This window comes from Rhynchophorus ferrugineus, unplaced genomic scaffold, assembly GCF_030347505.1.
Source record: "Rhynchophorus ferrugineus isolate W39M unplaced genomic scaffold, kcgeb_rfMv2 rfM8, whole genome shotgun sequence".
Lineage (NCBI taxonomy): Eukaryota > Metazoa > Arthropoda > Insecta > Coleoptera > Curculionidae > Rhynchophorus > Rhynchophorus ferrugineus.
Window position 1 is genome coordinate 25,729,026 of NW_027472587.1, and position 20,280 is coordinate 25,749,305.

General features: G+C 33.0%; 1 protein-coding gene and 2 non-coding genes across 3 annotated transcripts in view; all 3 read left to right on the plus strand.

The window, feature by feature from the left end:
• LOC143200614 (uncharacterized) overlaps positions 1 to 20,280 on the plus strand; it is a 144,341-nt gene that overhangs the window by 117,267 nt on the left and 6,794 nt on the right. Inside the window, exon 8 of the mRNA XM_076411119.1 lies at positions 16,505 to 16,680. Within this exon, the coding sequence (XP_076267234.1) occupies positions 16,505 to 16,680 (176 nt within the window). The remainder of the gene's footprint in view (positions 1 to 16,504; positions 16,681 to 20,280) is intronic.
• On the plus strand, positions 3,244 to 3,405 carry LOC143201793 (U1 spliceosomal RNA). Its single transcript, XR_013007001.1, has one exon. It is a non-coding gene; the product is annotated as a U1 spliceosomal RNA (small nuclear RNA).
• On the plus strand, positions 7,086 to 7,247 carry LOC143201794 (U1 spliceosomal RNA). The gene has a single exon (XR_013007002.1). It is a non-coding gene; the product is annotated as a U1 spliceosomal RNA (small nuclear RNA).

A 20,280-nucleotide genomic window follows, 5' to 3' on the forward strand; every position in this document is an offset into this window, starting at 1 on the left:
ACATCATATCATCCACAAATATTTGGGTATGATAAAGCTCTATGCAAAGAGGGCGCCGCGCGAGCTCACTTTTAACCAAAAACAACGACGAGTTGATGATTTGGAGCAATGTTCAAAGATGATCAAACGTAATAAACCCAAGTTTTGCGCCGATATGTGACAATGGATGAAACATGGCTCCATCATTTCACCCGAAGTCCAATCGACAGTCATTCGAGTAGACTGCACGCGATTAACCTGGTCTAAAGTGTGGGAAAACGTAACAGTCGGCTGGCAAGTTTTTAGCGTCTGTATTTTGGGATGCGCATAGAATAATTTTCATTGACTGCCTTGAAAAAGGTAAGACCATCAATAGCAACTATTACATAGCGTTGTTGGACCGTTTCAAGGACGAAATCGCCGAAAAACGGCCGCATTTGAAGAAAAAGAAAGTGCTGCTACACCAAGACAATGCACCGTGTCACAAGTCAGTTAAAACGATGGCAATGATCTATGAATTGGGCTTCGAATTGCTTCCTTATCCACCGTATTATCCAGATCTAGCCCCCAGTGACTATTTCCTGTTCTCAGATCTCAAAAGAATGCTCGCTGGGAAGAAATTTTCGTCGAATGAAGAGGTAATCGCCGAAACTGAGGCCTATTTTGAAGCAAAAGGACAATCGTACTACAAAATGCTATCGAAAAGTTGGAGGGTCGCTATAATTAGTGTATCATCCTTGAAGGGAATTATGTTAAATAAAAAAAACTAATTTTGTCAAAAAAATTTGTTTTACTATGGTAGGCCGGGGACTTTTCAAATGACCTGTTACAGACAAACCTCAGCGCCCTCTACTACTAAGAATTGGCTCTTGTACCGACATGAATCATATACTTAACAGAGAGATCTATTAGCCTTTACTTAGCCTCTAATAAAATAAAGCTTTAGTAACACTTTTCAGAGTATTCACCATTTAGTACACTTCACTATCCAACTACACGAGATTGGTTCTCTTGAGTCTGCATCCTAGTTCAGTGTTATCCAAGAGTTGCAGCACTTCGGTTTTAACTTGAAAGCGAAGTCTTTCCTCGTGTATTGTTGCGAATCTCTTAATTTCCTCCATGCTAGTTGGAATGCGAAATTGTTGGAATAAGTAATTATTCCTGTATTATGTGGGTGCATTGATTGTTTAAATTATTTTGTCTTTGCACTGAGAGCTTCGATTAATTAATTGCAGCTGAGGTACATTTATTTTTTCTCCATATTTGCAAGTAAAATTTATGTTTTGTTGGTTTGTTGTCCATTTCAAGTTAGAATTAAACCCTGCTGATGATTCGCCCGATCGTAATGTTATCATTTTATCTTTTTTTTTTGGTGGTATACTTCTTCATATTTGTTTTCTCAATCGATTGTTGAAATTTAAATTTACAAACGGTTTCAATAATGTTGTTGTTTTTTGTAGTTATCTTACGTTGTATTTATGGTTCATATGTTTTGTTTTCGACCCTTGAGGATTCAACCATTCTCCTGCTATCAAGCTTTCGCTTTTTAACTTTGTCATTAGGTTTTGATACTGTTATTGTGGCAAGTTTTTTAACATCGTAACACGCTCTTATTTCGTTTCACTGAGCGTCTCCCCAAACACGTCTTTGCTTTACGAATAATTTTTTTTATAACATATTTATTAGATACGCTTAGTACAATCTTAATTATTATTATTACAATTAATTTATTACTACTTTTCCTATGTGCTTGGATTAATTAACAAGCAAGACGAGTACGAGAAAATACTACGAGACGTACGAGAAATAAAATCAGTATGTATTCCTCAATTATAAAATTATAATTATTTATTAATTATTAACTTATAGCTATAATTTACACTAATAATACACAGTAAATGTTCACACAAGTTCGTATGGTTTAGTTCGTTTCAATCTCCTTACATCCTGTGCGCTGTCCAGCAGTTTTATTGCTTCCACGTTAGAATGATTTAGTAATCTTCTTTCGTGTTTCAAGGCGAAATCCCGCCCAACTTCGCAAATCCATTTTATTTCCAGGTCATCGTGCAGTTCTTCATTGGTTACATAGCGATAGGCATTGGTAATCAATCGAAGAATCTTGTTTTGACAGCAATGTATGACTAACTGATTTGCATTTTTAGTGCAACCCCATATTTGCACCCCATAGGTCCAAATTGGCTTTATAATTGTATTATAGATCAACCTCTTTAATTTTAGATCAAGTTGAGAGTATCTTCCGACTAAACAGTATAGTTGTTTTATTTTGGTTCTAATGTGTTTTGCTTTTTGTCTAACGTGATGCTTCCAATTTAATCTACCGTCAAGATGGATTCCAAGGTATTTTGCTGATTCTGCTTCAGGAATCGGGCATCCATTGAATGATATAATTAAGTTTTTATTATTTCTCCTTAATGCAAAATTAACGTAGACAGACTTGGAGCTATTAAGTTGAATTTTCCAATCTTTTGTCCATTTGTAGATTTTGTTGACTGCCACTTGCACTTTTTCTATTGCCCTAGGCAGAGCTTTACGAATAAATGGGTATGTAAACTGAGTTTGTTTGACAGTTATGTTAAAATTTCTTCAGTGATTAGACCCATTCTTATTTTCTTCCTTAATTCATTTGAGTTAAAGGTATTTAAGTTAAAGTTAAGAAAAATATGTAAGTAAATTAAGCCCAAAAGCAGACAAAGATTACTCGCTATGTAAAGCAACTCGGAGTTTTAAAATAACAATTATTCTATTTTGCGCCTATAAAACTGGACTGTTTCTACCGAGGAAAACGACTTCTCTTTCTTTATTTCCGCACATACACTGGATACACAACACTTTTGAAACTGACGATACATTCTAATCAAATAAAAGTGATTATAATTAAATCACAAAAATGCTGAACGTACTCTATATCGGGCACACAACAATGGCATCATAAACAAACTGAATCACACCATAGAAACAGCAATCGTGTTATAGAAATGAGCCAATCAAATGGCTTTGTAGGCAAATTCAAAAGAACCAGTGCCTGAAAGTTAAACTCTATATAATATGTAATCATAATACGTTCATTTAATAAAACTATTCTCGTGAATTACTAAATGTCCACCAAAAATAATTAAATAATTTTGTAGTTATTCCGATTGGTCATTCCTATTGCATCCCCATGTTAGATGGCAGCTCTGTCGAAAAGTAACCTTTTCTTAATGATACACTTTAGTCAACAGCCCTATCAAAGGAGCAAATGGCATACTTACCTGGCGTAGAGATTACCGTGATCAACAAGGCGGTTTCTCCGAAGCGAGGCCCTACCATTGCACCACGGCTGGGCTGACCTTTGCGATTATCCCTAATGTGGATAACTCGGACGCGAAATTTTTGGTAGCCGGGACTGCGTACGCGCTATCCCGACATTATAATAATTCAATACAGTTTTCATTACAGTTACAAGACATATAAGTGCTATACTCTTCTGCATGTTCAAACATTTCCGTCTTACCTAATTTTTCATTATTGTTATATTTCATTTTCCTTTAGATATCTTCTATCTTTTGTTAATCTTTTCAAATATCTCCAATTTCAGAAATTTATAAGTATAACATCCCTTTGTTTCATAGCAATGTACAAAATTAGTATTACCAAATTATAACATTTTACTAATAATTCATATTTTATACTCGTATTTTTTTAATGCCTGTTGGTAATTTTCTCTATTAAATAATAAATATTCAAGAACAAATATCATAATACAAAATTAATTTAAAATACTACTCAACCGCTACTCTTGCAAACAATAACCAAAATATACCGAGACGATAGTAAAAGGATCCCAGAATGCGTGTTGATTAGGCAGCTGCTCATGCGCATTTATTCTAAACTAGCTTGATAACATAGTTATTTATTATTTAATAGAGAAAATTAGCGATTATTGTAATACTAATTTTATAGATTGCTATTGAACCCAAAACATAATTTGTTTGAAGATTAGAATAAAGATAAATCAAATGAATGATGAGAAAGAATGGTCATATTTTTATAATTTATACCTACAACATTCTGATTTTGCAGATATTTCAAAAGGTTCACAAAAAAATAGAGTGAAGATGGAAAAAAGTAGACTGTAAGGATTTCTTAGGATAGTGTAAATATAAGAGATAGTAAATAGAAAGTATGAAATAAATTAAATAAACATAAGACTTGAAGCTTTCTAACTTATTATGTCTTTCGGTTTATATAACTCGCCAGAACAGATTAATAGTGCAGAAAAATTGAAATAGTATATCTTATAACAAATTTTGTTGCAATAAATGGAATAAAACAAACAAAAAGTAATCTAAGTTAGATACAAAGTAAGATATAAACACAAACAATATAAATAAAATATTTATTTTGATATAGAATACTTTTTTATCGTTTTACCCTGATGTTTTATCTTTTGTAAGTTTTCTTATGGGCTCTGATAATTATTCTATTTTGATAGTCATTAACATTTGGTCGTTCAATCTCCAAAATCCTTTTCCATACTTTCAAATCAATCAGATCATTTAATGAATCTAATAGTTTTCCACTTATTATCCTAGCATTTTAGGATATTTGTTTTTAAGAGCTTGTTCAAGGACTCTCCTATTGCTATATTTGTGTTGATTTTAATGTTTTTTTTTTTACGCAATGAGCGCACAAATCTTGCCCTAAATAAACTGATAATATTAGCACATACTTGTACAAATTATTTGAAAATTAAACTTCGTCGTCTTTTGTAATTTTGTAATGTACGCATCCACCAGCTGCTAAAATTTGGTTCTGTCTATTTTATTAATAAATTTTCACATTTCTTCTTTCATTTGCGCTCAAGTTTTTAGTTTTTTCCAGATTTTTTATTTTCCTTTTGCCTTGAATGTTTTTTATAACATGCCATGAATATAAGAGCCTTTGTGATCTGCTTCCCATAACTTTTGTCTAACTAGGCTAACTTTTAACTGAACCATAATATTTTACTAATTCCTACTATTACCTTAACAAAATTTTGTGAAAATACAATTAACCAAAAAATTACTTCCTAACCACAACTCTTGTGAACAACAACACGTGGAGGTTAAATCTGTCAATCTGTCTAGCTTAGAACAAATATACATGAACAGTTCTGGTCAATCAACACGCACGCTAAGGTCCTTTTAATTTTGTCTCAATGACTTTGATGTTCACAATTGATAATTAAAGAATCCTTTTCAACTGTAATGCACAATAAGAAAATTATTAAAAAATACTCTTGGGCATATTCAAACATTTCCGTCTTACCTCATTTTTCAATATTGTTATATTCCATTTCTCCTTTAGACACGTTCTATCTTTTGTTAATCTTTTCACATAACTGCAACATCAAACATTTATAAGTATAAACGTATATAAATATTGCCATTTTTGTTAAGCTAAAAATTCAATGAAAGTTTGAACCAGGTTTCCTTCCAATAAGTCTTGTAATTCATTGTCTTCGAACTTTGCCACTGACACCAAAATAACGAGATTTAAATCATTCAAATCAAAAACCATCAATCGAGATATGACTGAGCGACATTTAAAAAAGTGTTCGGACCTTGCAGCATATTTCCTCAAATCAAAATCAAAATAACGTGAAATTCACGATCAGTGAGTCTTTTAGTATTTTGTTCGTAAAATTTATAGGAACTATTATTAGAGATTAGTATAGTGATTAACGGTCTGAAGATTCTTCATATTTTTTTTGATTCCTGTTCATTGCTAAAATGATGGATGATCCGCAAATGTACTTACTGTAATTTCCTTCTACTTTGTGCATACTGTTTACTTCATGTGTTTTTCCAAAACCATAGTCCGAGTTTAGATTACCAAGTTTTATTGTGTGCTTTAGCTTCTAAAATAATATAGTTTTTTAATTTTTTAAAAGTTTCCTGAAAATTAGTCCTCTGTATAATTTAATATCATTTAGGCTTGATGCTTCTTGCAACTTTTTAATATGCAGGTACATATTTGAATCAGAAGGTTAAATGGATACTTTTTTTTGTTAATGTATTGCTTACAAGACTATCTAGGGGTACTTATCTAGGAAGACCCATTTGCCGGTACTTAGTCTCTTATTAAATAATATAAAACTTAGTAGCATTTTCAATGTTTTTTTACCGTTTAGTAAACTTCAGTACACATGTTCTCACAACTTGGTTCTCTTGTGTCTGCTTCCTAATACAGAATTATCCAAGAGTTGCAACAGGAGAGTGGAAAACACTCCACTCTCCACTCAGATCTGATTGCGAATTTCTTAATTTCCTTTATGGCAGAGAGAGTCCGAAGGTCTCGGAGTAAGCTATTAATCCTATGTTATCTGGTGCATCCCAATACTTCTCAAGGGCATTTTTGTATCTTTATTCTGTTGCTCTTCTGAATTTTAGACTAATCTAAGTATGTTTCGATAAAGATAAGAAACGATAGTTCTCTCATATTAAATAGTAACGAATATATTTGTTCGGTTATCTGCAAATAGTGGAACTCAATTAAACATATATAAATATAATAATTTAGAAGTGCTATCGTTATGCATATTTTCCTATAATTTTTATTCTAATTGAAGTGTCAATTTCAAAAGTATTTTAACAAAATGCGTATACTGACTTTAAACCAATCACAACCTATTGAAGTGGAATGTTTGTGAGGGCTGTGGCATTATGCCTTCTATTTAATTTTAATAATGTATATTTATTTTGTTTTGTAATACTACATAATTTATTACTGCTAACGAAACTTCTACTAATGGTATATTAAAATATATTGTATAACAACATAAAATAAGTATATCAACTCTTTTTTTAAAAGTTATGGCTTTTGAATTTACTCGATAATTAAATTAATTATATTCCTATAGTTTTATTGCAATATTGGACTAATTTCTATATATTAATATTTTATTGTAAGTTGTCTTTTATTGTATCTTTATTTTGTAAGTTTTCTAGTTTTCCGCTTGGTCATTCTTATTGCAACCCCCTAATAGAGGGCAGCTCTATCGAGAAGTAACCTTTTCTAACTGATATTCTCTATTCAACAGCCCTATCAAAGGGGCAAATGGCATACTTACCTGGCGTAGAGATTACCGTGATCAACAAGGCGGTTTCTCCGAAGCGAGGCCCTACCATTGCACCACGGCTGGGCTGACCTTTGCGATTATCCCTAATGTGGATAACTCGGACGCGAAATTTTTGGTAGCCGGGACTGCGTACGCGCTATCCCGACATTTAAAATAATTTAATATAGTTTTCATTACAGTTAGGACGTATAAAGCTTTTACAGTCAATGATATTATTATTATACTCTATAATAACTTTAATATTACTTAATAGAAATGTATCAACCTATTATTACGATAGAGAAGGAAGTTGTAATGATTAGAATTCGTTTAAAGACTGGTAAAGGCAATATATACAGTTATCAATAATTTTTCGTAAAATATTTTAAATTAAGTATTACCGTTCAAAGGTCTATTTAACTAAAACTGTGGAATTATATGCATATTTTAAAACTGAAACATTTGAAGCAAAAAGGCATATTTTATTACAAAATTTTATTGTAAAATTTGAAATATAGACCGAGTTTTACAAGCTATTATATTTATATAAAAGCATCATATTGAAATACATTTACAATGAGACATTATACTAACACCTATCTACCAGAAGTCCAATTACACAAATAATTTATATGATTTCACATTATTTACAAAAACTGCAGATAAACCATATATGTATATGTGATTCATCTAACCCAAAGCAATATCTGCATCTTGGAGCCTATATTGCTTTTTACCGAAAAAAAGTCTCCAGTAAATACATCATTATTTTTACAAAACAATAAATTATTTATTTACGCTCTTGTACAAAAACGCATATAACTATTTTCAACATAATAGTATTTATAGCTCAAACAGTGCAAAAATATTAATAAAAGTTTCTGACATATACACAAAATTAAATTAGGAACAAAACAATTTTAATTTATTTCTCGGCACGGACTTAATAGTTATCAGTTGGTAGTAGTTAAAATAATATTGAAAATAGATAAATAGGTTTAGGTAGGTATTAAGCTAAATTGTGTGTATATAGTAGAATATAAAATACGTGTAGTAAATATTTTAAATAAGGTTTTGTTTATTTTCATTTAATTATTACAACGATTATTTTTTACATATTTTATTTTAAAATGTTTTTTTTGTGTTGAAAATCTAAGTTTGATTATTTTTACTTTGTAATTCTCTGTCATTGAGTTCCTTATTTAACAGGTCAATTAAAAAGTCCCCGACAGTAACAGTGACAGTGCCTGACACATAGATGACGCTATTAGAATTAAATCTAATAATTAGCCCTAACCCAAAAAAAATGCATGTATAAATTTGACAGCTGTCGGATCATTAGTTTGTAAATTATGGCATTTTGAGTGAAACAATTTTTGTTATTGTGAAAAAAAAATGGATAAAAAGGAATTTCGCCTGTTGATAAAATATTGCTTCTTGAAGGGAAAAAATACAGTTAAAGCAAAAACTTGGCTTGATGCCGAGTTTCCAGACACTGCCCCAGAAATATCAACCATCAAGGATTGATATGCTAAGTTTAGACTTGATGAAATGAACACCGACGGCGGTGAACACAGTGGACGCCCAAAAGAGATTTACCGACGAAAACATTTAAAAAATCCACAAAATAATTTTGAATGACCGTAAATTGAAAGTTAATGAAATACCAGACACTCTAAAGATATTAACTGAACGTGTACATCATATCATTCACGAATATTAGGGTATGAGAAAGCTCTGTGCAAACTGGGTGCAGCGCGAGCTCACTTTTGACCAAAAACAACGACGAGTTGATGATTCGGAGTAGATTTTGAAGATGATCAAATGTAGTAAACCCGATTTTTTGGGTCGATATGTGACAATGGATGAAACATGGTTCCATCATTTCACTTCGAAGTCCAATTGACAGTCATCCGAGTGGAATGCACACAACGAACCCGCTCCAAAGCGTGAGAAAACGCAACATTCGGCTGGCAAGGTATTTTGGAATGCACATGGAATAATTTTCATTGAATACCTTGAAAAAGGAAGGACCATCAATAGCGACTATTACATAGCGTTATTGGACCGTTTGAAGGACGAAATCGCCAAAAAACGGTCGCATTTGAAGGAAAAGAAAGTTCAGTGCTTCACCAAGACAATACACCCTGTCAAAAACCCATGAATTGGGCTTCGAATTGCTTCCTCATCCACCGTATTTTCCAGATCTTGCCTCCAGCGACTATTTCCTGTTTTTAGATCGCTCGCTGAAAAGAATGCTCACTGGGAAGAAATTTTGGAAGAAAAAAGTTGGAAGGTCGCTATAATCAGTGTGTCACCCTTGAAGGGAATTATGTTGAATAAAAAAAATAATTTTCCCAAAAAAATGTGTTTTACTATGGTAGACTTGGGACTTTTCAATTGACCTATATGTATCTCTTGAATTCAATTAACCTGTTATTTTATGAAGTCGGTTAAATTTTTTTGTAATTTTTTGTTGAATGTTGTCGTTGGTAGATTCATCCGCTCAATCTCCTAAGCGTTTTAAATATTAGCAATATGTTGTGTAAGGTAGGAAATATTAAAAGGGGAATAGTCGAGAAACCAAGAGTCGGAAACGGAGCCATTTGGACGTCGTGCGTGCCCTTTGAGCCGAAATAATATCTTAATTACGCGCCATTAACACGCAGAGTAATTAATTCCATCCCGATAACAGTTGCGTTCCGTTTGGCACGAAGCCAGCGGGCGTCGAAATCCGTGAATCGACGGCCTCTTCGGAAAGGAACATCCAGAGGCGCGTCGCTGTTATGCCGATATCCATTTTTTTTTAGATATTTTACGATGCACGTATACGGTCCGGTCTGTTGACAGTTCTAAAGCTGGATGCTCGAATCCATGGCATTCCGAAAAAGAAAGCGAGGAACGCCGTTTCTTATTTCGTTTCTTGAAAGGTTTATCGGTGTTTTACAACATCGATTAAATGCCGACAGCAGAGTTTTAAACTTGAGAATTAAAAGTCTTAGAAACTGTGACGATTTTACCATAATGTAAAATATGGTTCTGGTAATGATTCCAAAATGAGCACTATTTTATTTTGGCTTTGTTTAGTCAATTAATTAATTAAGGACAAAGTAATTCTCTTTTTTTTTCATGTTAAATCGAATCTATTCATATAAATTTCAAATATTTATCCATAATACCATATAGACGTATTTTTTATAGTCTATTCAAAGTTATTTTGTATATACGTTATCTAAATTTATGGCGTCAAAACGTCACAATGTTGCCGCATCAACTCTGAGTTTTAGTTCAGTTTGGCTTTGACATACAACAGAATTCGAATCTAAATAAAATAATTGAACAAAAAAGTTATCAAACATATTTAGTTTATTTTAACATTATAGTACATCTAATGCATATATTATCGAAGGTATTAAAACTACAATTCAGAACAAAGGTGTAATAGTTTGTCGGTTTGAATTGCCTTATTATATTTACATTGAACTCTTTTTAATTATATATAATGTATCAAAATAATGTATTTTACTTTCATTCGAGTGCATATTTACCTTTTTACGTTTAGTTCCTGTTTCCTTCGATGGTGTGTTTACTTGTCAAGTCATCTTGATCACTGTATGTTTTATTTCTTCTGCTACTACCTGTGTACACCATTCTTGATAAAATTAATCATTGAATTCTGCTTAATGCATTTACCATATCATACAAACAGTTAGTATTCATTCTCTCCTCGTACATTCTAACACGCTCATGTATAATTCTGAACAATTACAATCATATCTGAGCACACATATCTTTCACGCACTACAATACCATTTTCTACAGTTATATTCTATTAATTATGTGCATAGCTTTAGTTGTTTCCACTCTCATCACTCTATCTCAGGAATTGCACAGAATTATCACATATTCTGAAAGTTTCCTTTAGTCACAATCACTTTCCAGGTTACTGTCCAAGTCAATCACTAAACTCTGTATTTCGAATTTCTCTAAAACATGTTCACGATTCCACCATTTATCAATTACTTCCTCTGTATGTCTTATCCAGTTCATCCAAACCGAAGGTGTTATGGTCGACAATGCTTCCTTCCACATATCCAAACAGTTCTTGATGGAAAATCCTTCTCGACCAGCATGTATATTATTATAAGTCTTTGCTACCCCCATATTAAATCCATTGGATTGAATATACAGTGATAGGGAGGAAGTCGTAATACTATGTGACCATCTTGTTCAGCCGTCTGATCTACTTCAAATTTTTTTCGGACTTATTTCTAAAAAAAGTAAATTACAAAAAACGGAATGAAACATTTCATTTATATTTACCTAGTAACAATTTGAAATAGTTCAGTTTTTAGTATAGTTTCTTCAAAACTCAATTCATGTTTTGAAAGCCATTCCTTCATCACAGCCTTTGTTGATGCTATTGTTGGGATTTTTTCCACCAGTGCGATATGATATGGTGCATTATTCATAATAATAGCTGATGGTTCCTCCAGATTTTTTAACAATTGATTTTCAATCTATAACAAAAACATGTTATGGTTAATTTCTCCATGGTAGTCGCTCTTGGATTTGGAGGAAAACACTAATTCTGTACCAGGTATAAAACTATTCTTATTTCCTGCCTGAATAACAATATATCTGCAATTAATTATTAATAAATATTGTGACCAACAAAACCCAATCAAATGTTATTGTAACTTTTATCTCTTTCCATCAATTTTTGTTGTCTTTACGCTTTTTTTGTTACTGTCTTGCCAAGAATGCTCCAATGAACCATTTTGAAATATCCAAGTTTCATCAAGATACCCAAACTCAAATAATTTATCTTTCTTGATTTTATTCTACGCCTTTAAAAATTGAATTCTCTTTAAAGCAATGTCTGGAAGTTCCTGGAAGACTTATATCTCTCAAATAGCTGGATGTCCCTAAAGCTTTTGTGTATACTTTCCAAACTACAAATTTTCTCTGAAATAATTTTATTCAATTATGTTTATATCGATAAAATAATTTGTGTATTCAATGTTCTTATACATTCCGTATATTTGATCTTGAATAGAGCCAATATCAAAATGGTCAAGATTCGTCACCCACTTCGTATGTAAATGAATTTTCTTGGTTGAATCTAACGTATTGCTCTTCATTTTGTAAGTGATGTTATTCGCAGTACTCAAAATAATATTCAGCGCAGCAGCAACACGCTAAAAACATTTTCAATAAAATTGCAGCAACTTATAATATTTAATATCATCAATAATTATCCCTCTAACGAAATTTACGGGCAAATGAGGGCCTCCATTATCTCGTTCCGTTTCGAAATAACTTATTAAAACTGCAATAAATTTGTGACCCATCTATTGTTTTCGGCATTTTCAAACAAAATGATATGATATATTACGGAGCGATTTAAAATTTACCAAAATATTCAAATAGCTAAAATAACATTTGCCAGTTTATAACGTGTAGTTATTATAACTAATATTTAGAATAATTTTTCGTACGTTTGACAACCGGACGGACAACTTTGACAGGCTAGTTCGGTTTCACGTTTGAACCTATAAGACAGCATTATGTCTCTTTTTAACTAGAATAAAATTAGAAGGAAAATATTGTCTGATTGATTGGAAATGATTGATTGATGAGGTTAATTCTGAAATGAATTTACAAATTGCGGCAGTCATTACATTAAACATCTTGATGACGCATGTACAAAAAACTTTGAATAGACTATATATCAAATCTATATCTTTAAAATCATATAATAATATGTATATACAATCATACACCCCCAAACTTAACATATTAACTGATTGCATTAATCAATACACAAAATTCAATCTTATCCCTGTCAAAATCATAATTTCTTTTCTCTTTTTGATTTTTTCATGTTTTTCAAATATCGTTTATTAATATATAATATATAATAAATTACTAATTAATGTATACATTTAGTAGTACACACTAAAACTTTTCTTTTTCCCTCCTCCACTTTGTAATAAGAGTGTAATTCTTGAAACGGCTTGCGCGCGACCTTCCAGTTCTTATAAATTATATGTATATTTGAAGAATATAATATAAATAAATTCCCCTTGAAACTCAAGTTAACATTTTTTCCTTTAATATAATAAATGTAATATGAAGAAGAAGAAAAAAGGACATAAAACAATATATAAGATAAATATAAATTATTTATAACTACATAAAAATATACTGTTTTGTATACCACCCGTGAGGTAGAGTTCTATACGTAATTTGTTTACGTGACGTCTCCCTTAAGTCTAGTCCACAAGCATATATTTATCTTTAAAATCACACATTAATCAAAATTCTCATTTCTATTAACACCATGCTTCAACACTCGTAGTGTCACTTTAAAGTAGCGTTGGGAACTATCGACTTAAAACAGTCGAAACAGTCGATAGTCAAAGAACTAGCGACTGAAAATAGTAATTACTATTTTCGCCGCCAGTCAAATATACGGTTCGACTGTTATTATCAATTTGTAATGTCAGACAAAGATGTACAAACTCTTTCTTATATAAATTGTGAGAGAGGAAAGGACGGAGATAATTGCTTGGAACAGTTGGACGAAGATGTACTTCACGCACTAACTTTAAAATAGAAAAGGAAAAAAGTAATTACTGAATAACGAAGTAGAGTTACTATATATACTATATATCAATTATTATTAATTGATATTTTTAAATAATATACTATAATAAATATAGACAATACAATAGAACTTAAACAAAACCTAAAATGTACAATAACCATAAATACTAAATAAAAATTAAACATATACCTAATCATAGAAAAAAACTAATTTATGACATAATTAAAAATGATCGCACAATAACTACTAGAGCTTTTTTAAATAAGGTAAATGCTTTATTTATTATTGAATGAAAATATTTTTTAACAAAAATCTAGTGAGTTATCGAAATATTACCTATTATTTCCATGAAAACAGTGAAAGGTATTTTACTATTTATCATGCACAATTTTAATCTTTTTATTGTTTATTACATTAACAATCTTGAAAAATATCGTTCCCAAATGCTGCTATATTAATATACAATATAATGTTATTTACAAGCAAATTACCAAAAAAGTCATAAAACTATATACATTACATGTAAATCTATGTAAGCATAAATTGGGTATATTTTTGTCAAGGTCGCGGCTAGGACGACAGAGCCAGAACGTTAAAAATTAGTAGAATGAAACTAGTAGAACCAAAAATAGTAATTAAAAGTATATATAATAGTAAAAAGTAGTCAATTACTAAACAGTCGATAGTCGATTTCAGTCGATAGTTCCCAACACTGCTTTAAAGCTCTCTACCTGCGGATCGATTTGCTGGCTGAATTTTGTTGCTTGTTATTGAATATTTTAACGAGTCAATAAGTCTAATATTTTCAAATTACTTTTAAATGTTTCCCCAATTTTCTCAGATTCCATCTAATATACGAGGGTCGTTCAAATATGATGGATACAAACGCTGTAGATGGCGCGCATGTATGTTTTGAAGGTCGTGGCTAATCAGCGAAATCAGTTTAGTAGTGAGTGCATTAGTAGGGCTGCCGTGTTTAAACGGGCCAAAGCATTGAAGGATGACCAAGGAACTGTCGAGAATGAGCCGCATGATCCAGCATCACATCAGACAACATTCTCCACGTAGAACAACTCATTTTGGAGGACCGTAGGATGATTGTTCGAGACATTTCGACTAAACTCGGCATCAGTATTGGTAGTGTAGGGTCTATCATTCACGAACACCATCAATATCGCAAAATAACGTCGCGATGGGTTCCTAAACTGTTGAACTTCGAGCAAAAATTTACGCGGTTAGAAGTGTGTCGCCGCTTGCTGACGCGATGCGAGGGGGGGACGGTTTTTTAACTCAAATCTTCACTACAGACGAGACATGGGTACACTATTACACTCCAAAAAGCAAGATGTCATCTAAAGAGTGGAGAAAGAAGGAGGAAGGGGAGCCAGTCAAAGCGGAAAGAACCAGGTCCGCGGGTAAGGTTCTGTGTACGGTGTTCTGTGAAACTCGAAACGATGGAGCATTCCAGCACGAAGTGCGATTCTCCTCCAGGATAACGCGCACCCTCATACTGCGCGTCTCACGCTCGATACAATATCGGAATTAGGGTGGGAGGTACTGAAACACGGAAAGAAGCCCTCGGAAGTCAAAGATTCAACACCGAAGACGAGGTAGAGAAGTTCGTGCGCATATGGCTGTCCGAGTTGCCCGAGGAATTTTTCGATACCGGCAACAAAAAACTTCCGGAAAGATTGGCAAAGTACGAGAAATTATTTTCAATAGTAAATAAACGTGTCAGAGTATTTGTCTCGATCATATTTGAACCACCCTCGTAGCATCCATTGGAATCTTAGCTGCTAGTTTATCTACAAATTAAAATTAATCGTTGTAATAACTAAATAAAGATAAACAAAAACCTCTTTATTCTTATATTCTTTTATTTTCTACTATATACACACAATTTAGCTTAATACCTACCTAAACCTATTTATCTATTTACAATATTATTTTAACTACTACCAACAAATCACTTTGAAGTACACGTTGCCGAGCACAAACAATACAAAAATAATAATAATAGCCGGCTTGGTGGCGCAGTGGTAAAGGCGATGGGACGGTCCTCCTACTGTTGCGATAGCCGCGGGTTCGAATCCTGCTCGGGCATGGTCGTAAATGTATGTTTGTGATTGTTTAAAATTTGTGAATGTTCTATAGGCAACAGTGTAAAATCCGACAAGGAAAATGATCCCAGTCACGCCGGCAACCAGGCTGGGCAAGACCGGATGTCCGGTAGGCTTAATGTGGTTCGGAGCCCACGTTAAACTTTAGGCCCAGTCCAGAAACCCATAGTTGGTAAAAGAAGACTTTAAAATATATTTGAAAAAAGAAGATATAAAATAAAAATGTGACATATATAAAAAATTTAATTACCAACAATTAATTAATTACAATAATATTGTATATAAATAAATAGGTTTAGGTAGGTATTAAGCCATATTGTGTGTATATAGTAGAATATAAAATACGTGTAGTAGATAGGTTAAAGAAGGTTTTGTTTATTTTTATTTAGTTATTTCAACGATTATTATGTACATATTTGATTTTAAATTTTTTTATTTTAAAATTTTTTAATTATTTATTTTGATTTTTTTTTGTGTTAAACTTCCAAGTCTGATTATTTTTTTATTTTTATTGTGTTTCTTATTTATTTTTTGAAGTCGGTTCAATTTTTTTGTTGAAAATATTCTATATACATAAATATCAAAATCATCAAATGTAACAGAGTTAGGTTAGGTTTCACCTTAAATTAATACAAAAAATCCTACTTTACACATTTAGATAACTTAAACTAAATACAACACTTCTTTCAGCTATTTCACCCTCCAGCACTTGCTACAGTGAGAGTGTGAACACCCTGCGTTTCGGGCAACGCGCTAAACTCATCGTCTATAGACCCGTCATCGTGGAGGACCAAAAGGAGAAAACCATCCAGGAGCTTAGGGCGGAGATAGCCAGATTGAGGGATTTGTTGAGTTTGTCCCATCAGGTAGAGTAAATTATCTTTTATTATATAACTATTATTGAAGATATATAAATTATTGCTTTATAATTACTATATATTTATTAATTTATTGAAAAATTATGTCGGCTAAATGGTGACCGTGATTCGCTATGCAACTTTAGGCTCTTTTTAAGGCAATTTTCATTACGTCCTGCAACATCTGAGGCTGAATTTCTTCAATTTCGTGACGAATATTGTCTTTACGATGTTGAATCAGTTGGAGCTTATTCACAAACACTTTTTATTTTAAAAAACCCCATAAAAAAGTTTGGTTCTATTAAGTCCGGAGATCTGGTTGGCTATACTAAATCGCGACATTAGTTTTCGTGGAAAAGCGTCATTCAATAATTAATAAAACAACTTGTTGAAACCATATGTCCTCTAGTCCTTGCTCTTCTTTTCAAGGGGCAAGAAAATTTCGAATCATGTCTTGGTATCGTTCAGCAGTAACAGTAACACCTTGGTCGTTTTCAAAAAAATAGGGACCAATAATGTTTCCAGCATGAATATCACACCATACAGTTATTTTTAGTGAATGCAATAATGTTTCATGAATGAATTGAGGATTCTGTATTCATCAAAGCTGACTGTTCTGTTTATTAACGTGGCCACTGAGAAGAAAATGTGCTTCATCGCTCATTATCAATTTAGATGAGAAATCTTTAATTTCACCAGACAGCCTTAGCATTACATTTCTTTACTCAACTTGTTGATCAGGATCTCTCGGTAGTAATTTTTGGACTAATTGTAATTTGTACGGGAACATTTTCAAATCAGTTTTCAAAATTCGCCTGAAACTGCGTGCAGAAATATGTAACTGGGAACCACGTCTCCGAATTGATGTTTCTGGAGACTCTGCAACACTATCGCGCACCAGAAGCCAATTTTCAGTGTTACGAGACGTCCGTCATCTTCCAGAACGAGACCTGTCTGCTGTCGTACCGTACTATCGAAAATTCGCATGTAAACCATAAATTGTGGTTTAGTGAGGCACTGGCCTTTAAGATATTTTTGACGCAATTTGCACTGAGTGACAATAATGGAACGATTATTTTCAATAAATATTGTCACTATTTGTGCTCGTTCTTGTGGCGTAATTATCCCTGATAAAGTTTGGACGTCTATACAACACAATGGTTAAAGCGAAACTGAGTCACATAACCAAGTTGGCGCGCAATCAAATTGGTAGAGGGACTTTTGCCCCACCTGTTATCTCTAACATTAGATATGCCTAGTTCAATCTTAATGTATAGAGCTAATATATTACTATTGTTCTGTTGTATTTGCATGCATATACAAGCAGGTCAGGTATGGGATAAATACATAAGTATATATTTCCCATATTAATATTAGACTCCTTAAGCTAGAGTAAAAATTAAACACTTATAAAAGGTCAGTTGAAAAGTCCCAGGACTGACACATAGATGGCGCTACTAGAAGTAAATCCATATGTTTTTTAGTTAGCCCTAACCCTCAAAAGATGCGTATATAAATTTGACAGCTGTGGGACCATTAGTTTGTGAGTTATATCATTTTGAGTGAGGCAACTTTTGCTATTGTGAAAAAAGTAGATAAAAGTAATTTCGCATTTTGATAAAATATTGCATTTAGAAGGGAAAAAATACAGTTGAAGCAAAAACTTGGCTTGGTGCCGAGTTTCCGGACACTGCCCCAGGAAATTCAACCATCAAGGATTGGTATGCTAAATTTAGACTTGTTTAAATGAGCACCGAAGACGATCAACGCAGCGGACGCCCAAAAGAGGTTGTTACCGACGAATACATTAAAAAATCTACAAAATGACAATGCAATCTACACTAGGACCATGCATCGTATCACAAGTCAGTGAAAACGTAGCAAAAATCCATGAGTTGGGCTCCGAATTGCTTCCTCAACCACCGTATTCTCCAGATCTGGCCCCCAGCGACTATTTCCTGTTTTCAGATCTCAAAAGAATGCTCGCTGGGAAGAAATTTTTGTCGAATGAAGTGGTGTTCACCGAAACTGCCTATTTTGAAGCAAAAGACAAATCGTACTACAAAAATGGTAGCGAAATTTGGAGGGTCGCTATAATCAGTGTTGAAGTCAGTAATTACCCTTGAAGGGAATTATGTTGAATAAAGTAATCTAATTTTGCCAAAAAAATGTGTTTTACTATGGTAGGCCGGAGACTTTTCAATTGACCTGTTATACTATACAAGTTCTGGTTCTTCTGATTTCCGCGTGTTGTCCAGTATCTGTATTGCTTCTATGTTGCTGTGATTTAGTAACCTTATTTCATGTTTTAAAACGAAATAACTCCATTTAATTTCGAGGTGATGGTGTAATTCTTCCTTGGTTACGAAGTGGAAAGCATTGGTAAATAATTGAAAAACTTTGTTTTATCATCAATGGATTACTAGTTGGTTCGACATTTTCGTGCAACCCCATATATTAGCCTCATATATCCAAATTGGCTTTATAATAGACTGTTCAACCAAACTCTTTGATCTTAGGTCGAGTTGTCTTCCGTATCTTCCGACTATCCAGTAGATTTGTTTGATTTTGAATCTGATCTGCTCTTCTTTTTTGAGTAACCTTTCTGCTGATTCTGCTCGAGGAATCAAGCATCCGCCAAATGATATAATTATGTTTTTTTGTCATTTCGCCACAACGTAAAATTGACATGGGCAGATTTGGAACTATTAAGTTGTTTTTTCCAGATTCTAGTCCACTAGTGGATATTGTTGACTTCCACTTCTACTTTTTCTACCATCTTAGGTAGAGATATGTCTTTAACCAACATTACGGTTAATTATAGTTAGACCGAGGACTTTTTTTAACTTACATAAAAATATTTTTATGGTCGAAAACCTTGAAGACGCCGTCGAGAAATTAAACATTATCACCCATGAACCTGAAATACTATATATACCCTAAGATATATACATCAAGGGCAAAATAAAATAAAAAGAAGACTTAGAAAAGCTTGGCATACCACTCGATTCCCAACAGGCCAAACCTTATTTAATAATTGTAAAGGACCTTCCGAAGTGTAAGAATGTCTTAATCGCATCCATAAGTATACCTACCGTTGAAAATCCTGCATCCTAAATAGGTTCTGAGGGAAATAAGAACTCTCAAGGAAGGAAAAGCACCAGGCTTGTTAAACATTTTGTCGATGCAGCTCTTGTAAAATCTATTACACAACGGAATAATGAGCCTAGACAAAATATTTAATACCAGCTATAATCATCAAACCAGACAAACCATCACGGGATAGAGCCTCGATAGACCTATAAGCCTCCTACCAGTAATTGGTAAAATAACAGAGAAATAGAATGAAGGAGCACTTAAACATCATAATCCCCACTCGCCAATTTAGATATTGTGAGGTGTCATCAGTAGATATCTAGAAAATAGACTGTACTTTTTGTTGTTTTTCGGACATACGTCAAGCCTTTGAAGTCTGGCATGAGTGACTGGCATCAGGGGTGTGCAATTCCAATGGTAAGTAGTGGGGCAAAGTTTTGCTTAGTTCAATCATTGGCGGCGCTGACAACGTGAATTTGATTGGTTAGTTTAAAATAGTTATGTAGAAACCTG